Below are 12,516 nucleotides of genomic sequence, written 5' to 3'. Positions count from 1 at the left end.
CTAGATCTTCAACACCTTAAACATGAGGGAGCCACTGACCGCCCCCCTTCCATCTGCAACCCACCAAGACAGCTGATCTCAGTGGGATGCTGCAGCTAGCAGAGCCCAGGTAGAACCTCTAAAAGAAAGGGCAGAGTGTTTTTTATCAGAGGGGCCTCGACTGGAATTTCAAGGCATCAGACTGAGCCCAACCCTGAAATGCATACCTCTTCCCAAAGTGGAGAATCCAGGCCCTATTGAAGCCAACGGCAAACTCCAGAATTTTACCCAAACACCCCCTCCCCTCCCATAATGAGGGCAGAAGAATGAATTTAGAAAAACCAAAACACAAAACTTCCCAGCAGTGACTAAACCTAAGAATAGGGGAGCGCAGTGTCCTTTCTAGACAACCAAGATGGGGGCTCTGCATTTTGCATTTGGGGCCTAGATACTACAAAGATGTTGCAATAGAAATGCTTACATTTTGGTAACAGACCAATTAGGTGGGAAGGAGGGGTGGCAATGAGAGGGTTCAGCATCTTCATGGGCGTGAGTGTGGTGTCAGGGATCCACAATCTGAAGGGACAGAGGTAAGGACTGAGCACTTACTGGGAGTGGGTTAGGTAGTAACAGGGAAGTTGCAACAAGGCAGGCACTTCTCTGCATGTGCGCCAGGGTAGAGTCAGGGCACTTGCAGCTGTGTGATGTTGGGAGGGGCCTGACTGGGTGCATGGGAGGGTATTGGCCAAGCATACTCCTCATATGTGTTGGAAGAGTTAAGTGAAGTGCACACTCCTGGGTTGGCTGTGTGTAGGCTGTTAGAGTTATTTTCCTTGTGCCACCGGCGCCAGTGCCTTTGAACTGCACACACACCTTGATCTTCCTCCATTATCTCAGGACTGTTTAGGAAGAAGCTCCTATTTTACTAGAGAAAGCAGTAAACAGACTCTGTGTCTCTGAATCCCATAATCACAATACCAGATCTTTGTGCCTAACAACAGCAGGCAGCAGCACTAATGCTGTGCCAGAAACCCAGTTCTGGAGCCCACTCCCTATCTCTGAACAGTCATAGTTAATCACTGACTAGGGGCCCGATTCTCCTGTCACATAGGTGTAACTCAAGACAACTCCACTGAAGTCAATGGCTGAACTGTGGTGTAAAACTGGTGTAAAGGAGAGGAGAAGCCCTGGGAGTGCTGTTTAGAGGCCTCTGGAGAGATGAGGGAATATCTCACTCAGCAGCAACTTGACCCATCAAAGAAAGCCCCATCTAGGCCTTCTTGGCCAGAAGCATGAGTGTCACAATTTGGGGCCCTACAGATGGGATGGAGAAAACTGATAGGGTTTTCTTGGTGATTCAGGAAGTAAGGGACCAGAACCAGAGGTGGAACCTAGGTCTCCCACAGGGCTGTGCAGAACACACAAATAATCCCATTGAATAATTGTGAATTTTTTTTATTACTTACTGCCTAATTATTTTATTAGCATCTTTCAAGGGGCTTGATGCCTTAGACAACATAATAAACACCAGCCCTAATTTTGCACTGCCACACCACCACATGTCATTATTTGTACTTGTGCAAAGTGAGTATAAAATACTTCCAAATCAGAGCGGTAACGTGATTCCTAGTTTGCACTTGCTTTTCACAGGTATCTATAATGTCACAAGTTACAAGGTAGTTGAGACTCAGGACTGATGTTTTTGAAAATCTACTTAAGTACAATTTTTCAAAAAGTTAAAATGAAGCATGAAAAGAATGCTCACTGGCTGCCCAGCTCTGAAGGCAGTGCTGCCGTGAACCCCGGGTGGTGGCCTGACAGCAACCCTGGCCTATGTCCCCTCTACTTGGGCACAATGCAGTTACTTGCTCTAGCCCAGGGTCCTCCCTCCCCAGTCGCTGCTACCCGAGGGCTCTGCTGGCCCCGGAGCTGGGTCCCCCCACCTAGGCTGTGAGCAGTCAAAGGGCGCTGAGGAGCAGCCACAGCCCCGGGGCCCCGAACAGCAGTGGCAGGAGGAGGAGACAGGGGAGCAACACAGCTTCCTGCACCATGGCACAGCCAAGCAGCTGCCCTGCATTGCCAGACTCCAGCTTCTGACCTGGCTGGGGGGAGCCTAGGGGGAGGAGGTGGCGCTGGTACTTACCTGAGGAGCAAGTGGTTCCCAAACTTTAATAGCCTGTGAATCCCTTTCACTAGCACGTCAAGTCTTGCGAACCCCCTCTTAAAAATGAATATTTCCAGGGATTTTCTCCTTTACCTGAGTATAAATTATAAAAGCAGTGATCTTGGAAATATAAAATTTGTTTTTATGACATGCTTATTACACACTATTTATTATTAATTATTATTTATCATTACAGTATTTTTATTACATTATGAAAACGGCAACACTCTTCCAAGATCTCACTTTCGTACCTTGTATCACTTTGAATAAGCCTGTTATAAGACAAGGCTCCTATGTTTCATCAAGGAGTATCAGATGTGAAACAGCATGAAGGTATTTAAGAAGCCAACTCAAAAGAGTTCCTCCTACACAAGCATTCAGGTCTTGAGCAGTCCAGGCAAACAGCGCACGTTACAACAAAGCTTAAACTTGTTCTTCATAATAATTTTAAAAACAATACTAGCTGCCTATTTAATTTTAAAGACAGCAAAAAATATTCACCTCCCTTTCCGTTTCTTATAAGGAGTCTTGAAGTTTAAATCTCCTCAGTGTGATAGATATGCTTGCTTTGATCTGCTGAGCTCTTGGAAGTCCAGGGGCTGCGGGCTGCTGGCCCCGTGCTGCCCAGGATCCCTAGGGACAGCTCTGTCCGCCATTAGGGAATTTTTTCCCGAGAACCCCCTGTAACATTTTGCGAACCCCCAGGGGTTCACGAACCCCCGTTTGGGAACCACTGCGAGGGACAGAAGGTGGGGCCACCAGGGGGAGCTTTGTGGTGAGGGGAGGCACAACCCATAGTTTTCAGTCTAGACTGCCTCAGACCCCCTACCCCACTGGGAAGAGGCTGGAGCTGCCCCTGAATGGCCCTATTTAGGGCTTATCTCCCCATTGAGCTATATGGAGCAGTTCACATCTATCAGGGTCACAGAGCTAGCTGCACCCCTACTCTGGTCTCTCCAAGTGCATCCCTACTGGTGCCAGGCCTAATTCCTTCATCTCTCCTGGAGTAGAATTTTTCAATTCTAATTTAGACCAGGATCTGTACTACAGCACTCTCTGTGCCAACAACTATAACCCTGCAGATCCAATTGAGTTCTTCCCTTTGAGACTGTGACCAGTGGAATAATGTGACAGAACGGCCTGTTTAAAACACAAGTATAGTTTGTTTAGTAATAAGACAAAACATTGGAGAAAAAATGCATGCATCAGAAAAAGTGGGTTTTTTACCCACAAAAGCTTTAAGGTGCCACCAGACTCCTCATTGTTTTTGTCTTACCTAAAGCTCTACTAGCTGTGCATGGTGAGCTAGGCAGACCTATCTTCTCTAGACAACCCCTCCAGCTTCCTATATGTAGTCTGGTTCCCCCCATCCCATTGTATCCCCCTCCTCCTGAGTGTTCCTCTTTAAGCCCAGCTTGAGCTCTTTGTTCTCCTGTGTTTGGTGGGCCTCAGTCCACCCTAGTGAAAACTAACCATATAGGCTTAACAGCAAGATTCCTTAGACAGTCCTCTATTGAGCTAACTCAACATACTCAGACAGTAAACATCCCCATAATTAGACTAATGTGCAGTATTATTACAGGGCAGCTGCAGATCCATCACAACACCTCTTTAACTCTATTATTCAAGGCAGTTTACAAGATTCAGCAAGACACCACTCCATTGATTTACCTCCAGATCACATTCAGAAGGTTTCCTTTGCACTCCCAGTCAGCAGCTATACTAGGGCTTGTCTACATGGGGAAATTGACTAGAATAGTTATTGTAGAATAAGCTATTTAGTAACAGCTGTTCCTGTTGGGGTCTACTAGGCATAGCTACCAGGTAACTCGGGAGAGTGGAAGGCCAAAGTGTCGATGAAGCTCTTTTGCTCTGGGCCTATCAGGAACCCCCAAACTCCATCTTGTGAACTCTCACCTACTTCTAGGCTCACTGCTTACAGGCTGGAGCAAAAATGTAAGGGTCAGCGTTTCTCTAGCATACAGCTGCTGTTTTGCTCAGACTGCTGTAAACAGGCCTTGCAAGGCCAAAAGATAAGCAGACGAATGAGAACTTTTCTAATTGTAACGGCTAGAGAAGGGAGGGGTGGGAGGTGTAAGAGGGAGTTAACAGACAAAGGCTTACACAGAAACTGCTTGAAGTATAAAAGGTAAAAGTTGTTTGTATTTGTTGCACTGGATTCGAGACATGCTGGTCTCCTAGTGCCATTTCAGAGCTCTGAAATAAACTTGGCTTGCTTTCTCCCCTCGGTGTCTTTATTGGTGCTAAGCACACCGGGCGACGGACCCCTGTTTGCCATCTCGAGGCCTTTTTAGGCAGGCAACATTCCCATCTGGACTTTCTGTTCTGGAATAAAAATGATTTTCCCCCCAGAATAATTACTCCAGTTTTAGAAGTTCACTAATTATACCAGCATAGAGTGACTTTTATTCTGGAATAGAGTGTCTATAGGGGGAGTTATTGCGCAATAGCTATACTGGTCAAATTCCCGGTGTAGTGTAGACAAACTCTAGACATAGGTGCTGAAACTAGGGGAGCTGAGGGTCCTGCCGCACTGCATAGCTTCATCAGATACAGGGTTTACAGTTTGGTTCAATGGCTTTCAGCACCCCCACTATACAAATTGGTCCCACACCCCTAGCTCTAGGTGGAGCAGCTCTGCCCCCTTAGGGCGACCAAACAGCAAGTGTGAAAAATCGGGATGGGGGTGTGGGGTAATAGGAGCCTATATAAGAAAAAGACACAAAAATCAGGACTGTCCCTATAAAATCGGGACATCTGGTCACCCTAGCCCCCCTCCCCCTTGTGTTGCAGCAGCTGCATGCTTGTCCAGTGCTGGGTGCCATACCAGCCAGCTGGACTTTACTTCCCTTCCCAGACACGTGCCTGGGCCAGGGAGCCGGCGCTGGGCTGATCGCTCCTGCTCCAGGGAAGGGCGCGGGCTCTGCTGAGTGGGGGAGGGGCCGGGCGAGCACTGACTAGCTCATCACAGCGATAGCTGCTCCCACCGCAGTAGGGATGGGGAAGCGGGGCGAGAGCGAGTCCCCGCCCACGCCTGCCGCAGAGAACCACTGAGTGGTCGGTTCTGGCTCCGCTCCCGGCCAATAGGAGCGCGCCGCGGGGCGCGCGCGGGAAAAGCTGTGTGGTGCCTAAGGGGCGTGTGAACGCGGGCTCTTTCCCGCTCTGTCCGCTGCAGGCAGCGCGCGGGCCGAGCTCCCCCTCCCCTCGGCATGGTGCGGACCAAGGCAGATTGCGGCGGGGCCTACCGGAAAGGTGCGGGTGGGAGCGGGTGGGGGGCGGGGGGCGCCCAGGCCTCCGGGGGGCTGGGGCCGAGCGCTCCCCGGCCGGGCACTAACCGCTCCCTCCACTTGCAGTGGTCGCCGCCCGGGCTCCCCGGAAAGCGCTGGGCTCCAGCAGCGCCAACGCGGGCCCTTCGCCGCCTGCCAAGAAAGGTGAGTGCCGGGTTGGGCGGGGAGCCCGCTGCTGGGGCCGCGCAGCCTGGGCCGGGGTGGGGGATCGCGGGCCGGCGCCTGCCGCTGGCCTCGCAGCTCCTCGGGCCCAGTCCCCTGTCGGCTCCTGCCGGGCCCGGGCCCACTGGCCGCTTGTCATGGCGGGGCCGAGGACACTGGGTTACGCGGCGGGTTGGAGCCTCGTGGGGCCGCCCTCGCTCCTCTATCCCGAGCTGCGGGTGTCTCTCGGGCGCTCACCCAACGGGCTGGGCACTCGGCCCCCGGCGGTGCGACCCGTAACGGTCCCTCCATACCCGGCGGGGGGCGCTGCTACGGGGACTGCGGTGAAGGCGCTCCGAGCCCTAAAGCCGGGCAGGGAAACGGGGGTAGAGACACGCCGGGGAGCGATAGCAACGACCCTTAGTGAGCTCCCCAAGGCTTTTCACAGACACTCGTGTGAGACCTGCTGTGCAGTGAGGGCAGCGTGGTGTTAATCGCCCATGGACCCTAACGAAACAGGGGGTTGGGCTTTCTCCACGGAAGGATTTGATACCTTACTGCAAAGACGGGACATAATTCAGCCTGCAAAACTTGCTACTGACTGCGAACAGTTTGCCCGGAAGTTAGTCTGAAGATGGGATGTGATGGTATGGAGCTGCAGTTAAACATCAATTAGTGACCGTGTTTGTTAAGGGGTTTATGGTGAGCTATTTATTCTGCTTTCTCATTGAACTAGGAGACGTGTCCAGGATTGCTGAGCATATGTTGTCTCAATGGCTAGCTTGATAAACTCATTTCCTTTGTAGTTGAAAGCAAGTATGCTGGTGGAAATCCAGTATGTGTGAGACCAACACCAACCTGGCAAAAAGGGATTGGAGAATTCTTCAGGCAGTCCTCAAGACATGCTGAGAAAGAGAACCAGATGCCTGATGATGAAGAGGCAGGAAGCAGTGGAATAGGAAGGCTTACTAAGAAGTAAGGATTCATTTCTGTTGGGATATGGAGGAGAAATGATTTGTTGGTTTTGTACTATCCTTTACTTTTTGTTCTCAACTGAGTACTTTGGCATCAAAGATGTCGGCATGAAGGACATGACTTCCTCCTCATACTTAGGGAGACCGTATTTCCCAAAGGGAAAACAGGACAACATGTGGGGCTAGCTGAGCCCCCTCCCCCCAGAACTGTCCCCAGTTGCTCGCCCGAGGTGCTCCCGCACAACACAGGGCTGATGTTGCTGCTCGTCTGAGCCCTGCCTGCCCACTGCGTGAAGCTGGAGCTGGCATCACTGCTTGCTTGAGTCCTGCCTTTTCCTCCTCTTCCCTCCCTCCGTGCGTGAGGCTGGCATATCCATTTGCTCCCCGCACATTCCTCCAGCCTCCGCTTTTTTGACAGAAGTGGGCATTTGTCCCATTTGCTCTTGCCAAAAAAGTCAGGACGGGTGGGACAAGGCTTAAAAACAGGACTGTCCCGGCCAAAATGGGATGTATGGTCACCCTATTCAGACTCTACCTGATGTGCGTACCTGGTATAAACATGCAGACTTGAAACTTCCCAAAAGCAACAAAGGTCTAACTCACTGAACAAAGAAATGCAAAAGAGTTCTCTTTTCTACTGGCCCCTGTGATTCTGCCATCTTAAAACAATATCTTGTCTGATGGAGAAGGGTGCAGTTTTGGCACACTCTTCTGTTCGATGAACAGTTGTCACAGGCATTTATAAGGGGGGGAAGGTGTGTCACTCAGAGGTTTGGTATGTGAAAGGGGTCACCAGTACAAAAGTTTGAGAACCACTGACCTAATCTATTGAGACTCTAGAGAGTGCCTCAATGGGTATAATATCTAACTCTATTAAAGGCTTAGACTAGATAACAAAGCAGACTTCTGAACCTGGATCTTAAATTGCTGCTCCATTTCTCAAAACATTAGAACAAAATGTGCCCACTGGCTTGTTTTGAAAGTAAGCAGACGATGGTACTTCTGCCTCAACTATTTTTCCTAGGTAAAATAGTAACTTTCTTTAATTACTTCCTTAGTAGCTGTGCACCACTGGGAGTGTCAGTGCATAGTGGACAGAACAGGAAGTGGCCTGAGGTTGGCTGTGAAAGAAGCAGACAATGTGGCATATGATTGGAGCAGATTCAGCAGAGGGGCAGAGTTGAACTCCTAGACAAGAAACTTAAACAAAATGCAGTATAGACATTAGACTCAAAGGGGTACGTGATGGGAAATTTGCAGCAATTGTTTCAAATGGACTGACGGGAAGCAAGTTGGGAAGAAGAGGCAGGGACTGCAGTAATCAAGACAGGAGGTAGGGCGTATGCAAGAAATCTTTTTATTTGAAATGGCTCACTCATTGGAACACTTACCCTGAATTAGTTGGTCAATTCATGCATTATTTAGGCCACAGTAAGGAAGGTGGGGGTAGCCTTGTGTTGTCTCATACGCTTCTATTGTTTTGGGGGGGGGGGCAGGGTAAAGGTAAATAGATTACAGTAAACTGCACAGTATTCTTTAAAGTTGCACTTCCTTTTGATGAACAGGTTTTTGCCTGGTTTAAACCTTGGTGGCTGGATGCACCATGGCTGTCTGGATAAAATACTTGGAATGGCATCTTTGGCCCATCTTGAGAGTGGATGTCTGATAAATGTTAGTACTGTCCTCAGATTAAGTCTTTCCAATGGGAAAATGTTACCAGAAAGCAAGGTACAGGGCTTGGAGTAGCAAATGCTTCTTGGGAAGCCAACAGTTCTCGTCTTGTATAAATGATTACTCTCCTTATCTTACAAGAATTATATCCTGCCTCTGCTTTTGCTCATACTGCTCCCTTCAGCAGTACAGTAATACCTCAGAGTTGCAAATACTTTGGGAATGGAGGTTGTTCGTAACTCTGAAATGTTCCTAACTGAACAAAACGTTGTGGTTTTTCTTTCAAAAACATACAACTGAATATTGACTTAATACAGCTTTGCAACTTGACTATGTAGAAGAAAAATGTTGCTTTTCCTTAATTTTTTTTAGTAGTTTACGTTTAACACAGTATTGTATGTATGTATGTATTTATTTTGGTCTCTGCTGCTGCCTGATTGTGTACTTCTGGTTCCAAGTGAGGTGTGTGGTTGACTGGTCAGTTCGTAACTCTGAGGTTCTACTGGAGATATGCGTATGTAGAGGGGCAACTTTCTACATACTGGTAACTGCAGTATGTTTAGAGCTACATTGCTATGAAAGTGAAAATTGCTCACTGTTCAAGGAGCAAATAGTCACTGAAGGGCTAAGATCGTAGCCTCCAGAAGGGAAAGTCCAGCAGCCCATGGCACCTTTTAATAGGTGTGCATCCAACTCTTTCTGGCTTAATCTATAAAGGCAATCAGTTTCTTGTGATTAAAATTTGACCTTTGAATCCAATGACTCTTCCGGAGGCAGCTGAAGACCGATGAACTAACAATAAGGTGCTTAGGTAAAGTCTTTGCTCTGAACATCCTTAATCTGTAGTCTTTTGCTGTTCTAACTTGGTGTCACTCTGATCTGTGGAGATTGTCTGCATATTTTGTATTTCAGAGCCTGAGGTGCTGTGCCTCTGCCCTAGCTAGTTCACATTTCAGCTGACTACAGAACTCTTATTTTTAGGATTACTAAAATAAGAGGCTGTGTGATGTTTAACTCTGTGAAGGGGGTTCTTTATTTCCCCTTGGAGATCTAGGGGGGACTGGGCTAAGTGCAGAAACTACATCTTGGGTCTTGTTGGGAGTCCTCTGACTCCTAACAGGAAAGGCTTTAACCTGGGTCCTATAGGGATGACTGAAGGGCAGATCCATCACCATTCTACTGTTTTATCTCCCTGCAACCCACCCTGTACTTTTGTGTAGGGAGAGAAGTATGCTGTAGAGTAGACAAATGGTTCTCAGCCTCTTCACACCAAGCCTATTTGGCAATACTGGAAGGTCAAGCTGAAAATCTATGCTATAGATAGTTGCTTTTCGGTCCAGCTCCAAGGCCCTGTCTCCTTAAGATGACTAGTGTGTGCTTGTTTCTACTTCTTCATCTGGATGCTCTGTGCTGCGGTTTTACCCTTCAGTGAAGCAAGAGTTGTTCATCTAGTCCAGAGATGGGCTCCCGCTGGGGAGTGGGGTCTGGGGCTTGCCCTGCTCTGGTGCTCCAGCATGGCCCCTGGAAGCAGTGGCATGTCCCCCCTCCTGTTCCTACACTGCCCCAACCCCCTGTCCCAGCCCTGATCCCCTTCCCACCCTCCAAACCCCTCGGTCTCAGCCTGGAGCACCCTTCTGCACCTCAAACCCCTCAGCCTCAGCCCTACCCCAGAACCTGCACCCCTAGCTGGAGCGTGCGCACACACACACACCCTGTACCCCATCCTCCCTGTCCCAGCCAGGAGCCCCCTCCTGCACCCTGAACTCTTCTTTTCTGGCCCCACCTCAGCGCCCACACCCCTAGCCAGGGCCCTCTCCCCCTCCCGTACCTCAACCCCAAATTCATGAGCATTCATGGCCCACCATACAATTTCTATACCCAGATTTGGCCCCCAGGCCAAAAAGTTTGCCCACACCTGATCTAGTCACACACCATTTTCTTCTAATGCCCCACGCTAGCTCCCACCCCACCCCCACCCCCTACCCTGACTTGTTTACTATGCTCAGACCTGAAACTTCAGTTGATAGCCTCTCAGCTCCACAGAAGCTATGGAAGGTGGGTGTGTGGTCATCTAGATAAAGAAGGAAAGGTGGCTGAACCAATTCCTCCCATCAAGGAAGGCTCTTAGCTAGGTACCTAATGCAGCATAAAATCCGCTGCACTTGAATGAGCTTCCAAAGGGGAAAGGCTTCTTAGGAACTCTATACATGGGCTAGTTAAAGCGGCTTTTACCTTTTGGCTGCTTTGCTAAAAAGTGAGTTGAGGGTTCCTTACTATATTTCATCAGTGTACAAGAGAATACTGAGATCTGTTAAGGGCCACTAATTCTAGTATACATTAGTCTTGTATGTCACAGGCTTCCTGAAGAGCACTGTTAGAAGAACCTCTCAACCAGCATATTTGTCAGTTACATTGGTTTGCTTTGAAAGTTAAAATTCTCTCCTATCCCTACAGAGCTCGTCCCTTGACTCCAGATCCCACAGAAGATGGTGCATCCTCTGAAGATGAGCAAATATGATTCTGTCCTGCCTCTCTTTCTTACTGACTGTGCATGTCCTATACTTGAGTTGGGCTTTCTTGTACATTTTGTATATATCTTTTTTTACATTCCTGGTGGCTTTTTTGTTTAGTTATTGTACAGAACTTTAAATAAAGTAACATTAGGCTTTTTACTCAATCATCCTCAGAACTACATCAAAAGTTTGAGTGATTGCAAGGAAGTTTGGTAAAATTAATATAATATATATCTCTTGGAGCTTAGCATTCATTATAAAGCACTGTTTAAGTTGTCTTTTTTTTTTTTATCATCTTGCTTAAAATGGCTTTCTTGGCTTCCCGAATGATTCCACTATAGTGTGCTGCTTATGTTGTTGAAGACTGGTGCCATATTTGTGCTTTACTGTCTAAAAGGCAGTCTGTTTTTTTCTATTAAATGGAAGTATTCTACAAAGAAATCTGAATTGGTATCTTCATTGAAATCTGTTGAAGTGCCCGACCTTGCCCTCAGGATAGTGAGGGCAGAGGTTGAAAATACACTTGCACTGCTCTAAGAGGGGTCCAAAACACTTCATAGGAGAGAGGCACTTGAACAATCATGCTGAAATAACTCAGTAATTAGTAGATCGCAAACTACATATGTAAATGGAGATGGGTGAGCTGACTATTGTACTCCACAGAACCTAGCCCAGTGAGGCCCTCACCCAGTTGGAGCTGGTAGGTGCTGTTGTGTGGAGGCTTGTAGTCTGACTTTCCAAGATAAATCCAGCTCCGCTGGTAAATAAAAATTGTTCGTAAAAGTCAGCTACGGTTGGAGACAAATAGACTGGTATAAGCTAGATTGTTTTTTAAAGAGTGCTAAGGGGTCTTTGAGGTTCCTGGTAAAGTCATGTGTTACGACAAGCTGAAAGATCCTAGAAAGGGGAGGAAACAATTGAAATCAACAACATGTATTTTGAGTGGCTAATGGAGTAAGGCTGCCACCCCTTCCTGGATACATTATCTGAGAGACACTCAATGGAGGCAGAGGGTGCACTCACTGGAAGGATTAAGATTAACTACTATGGCTGCCACCCCCACTGTCTGAGACTCCAGGATCTATCATGACACTGGGTCTTCATTGTCCTGATCCTAAAAGGTGTCCTGGCTAGACCAGGCCAGAGAAGGAACCAGCGATATTGCCACCTCCACTGTCTTCAACAAATCCTAAACATGTGAGTCTGCTGTAATTCCCTCTCTCGTGTCACTTTTCTTCCATATCTTATTTTTTCACTTTCCTTTCCTTTTCTGTCTAACAAGTCTAGCATAGCTTGCCAAGCCTGTACCTTTTGCAACACTGCTGTGAGGCAGCTAAAAGTAATACCTTAAACAGATTGATACTGGTACAAGTGCCAGGTCTTAAAGTGACTAATCAGATTGTGTGCTGTGCCTGTGCCTCTTCAATAGTGAGGTTGCAAGTGAAGTGAGTCAGGACCAGAGGCAGTGTGTGTATTTTTAACTCTGCCATTCTTTTGTCCTCTTTGTGTGTGTCGTTCTTTTGAGTATAAAGGTAAACTACTCAGTTACTAGATCTTCAATTTAATCAAGTCAGAAGACTGCAGCATCAGTTGGAACTTATAACATCCTGGCAGCTTTTTGCTTCTGCTTGTGTGCTGCTGCGCACAGCCACTATACTTACCATTTCTCTAGCTATTATAAAGGGGTCCTTTCGGGTATGCTTATTTCTAGGGGTCTGGTGTAGGAATGTGTTGCTCCCTAATCATAAGCCTTGAAGAACGGCAAA

The 12,516-nt window shown here is 47.9% G+C and overlaps 1 protein-coding gene across 2 annotated transcripts; it reads left to right on the top strand.

The window, feature by feature from the left end:
- Positions 1 to 5,040: 5,040 nt before the first annotated feature.
- On the top strand, positions 5,041 to 11,185 carry PCLAF (PCNA clamp associated factor). 2 transcript variants are annotated; one of them, XM_024213778.2, is made up of 5 exons: positions 5,041 to 5,416; positions 5,518 to 5,595; positions 6,399 to 6,567; positions 8,132 to 8,237; positions 10,692 to 11,185. In XM_024213778.2, exons 1-5 carry the CDS (start codon positions 5,374 to 5,376, stop codon positions 10,737 to 10,739), a joined length of 444 nt encoding a protein of 147 aa, XP_024069546.1. In that variant the 5' UTR covers positions 5,041 to 5,373; the 3' UTR covers positions 10,740 to 11,185. The 2 variants fall into 2 exon arrangements, with proteins under 2 accessions (XP_024069546.1, XP_024069547.1); XM_024213779.3 differs by lacking the exon at positions 8,132 to 8,237 and having other exon boundaries at positions 5,050 to 5,416.
- The last annotated feature ends 1,331 nt before the right edge of the window (positions 11,186 to 12,516 follow it).

This window comes from Terrapene carolina, unplaced genomic scaffold (assembly GCF_002925995.2).
Source record: "Terrapene carolina triunguis isolate 2854851 unplaced genomic scaffold, T_m_triunguis-2.0 Scaffold67, whole genome shotgun sequence".
In the NCBI taxonomy this organism is placed as follows: Eukaryota; Metazoa; Chordata; order Testudines; family Emydidae; genus Terrapene; species Terrapene triunguis.
This window is presented reverse-complemented; position numbering and strand designations above follow the sequence as displayed.

Bases quoted from the DNA above. Each gene is read 5' to 3' on its own strand.
- PCLAF (XM_024213778.2), top strand. From the start codon at position 5,374: ATGGTGCGGACCAAGGCAGATTGCGGCGGGGCCTACCGGAAAG. The intron at 5,417-5,517 runs GTGCGGGTGGGA...CTCCACTTGCAG, and splicing joins CGGCGGGGCCTACCGGAAAG to TGGTCGCCGCCCGGGCTCCC. The intron at 8,238-10,691 runs GTTAGTACTGTC...CTATCCCTACAG, and splicing joins AGAGTGGATGTCTGATAAAT to AGCTCGTCCCTTGACTCCAG.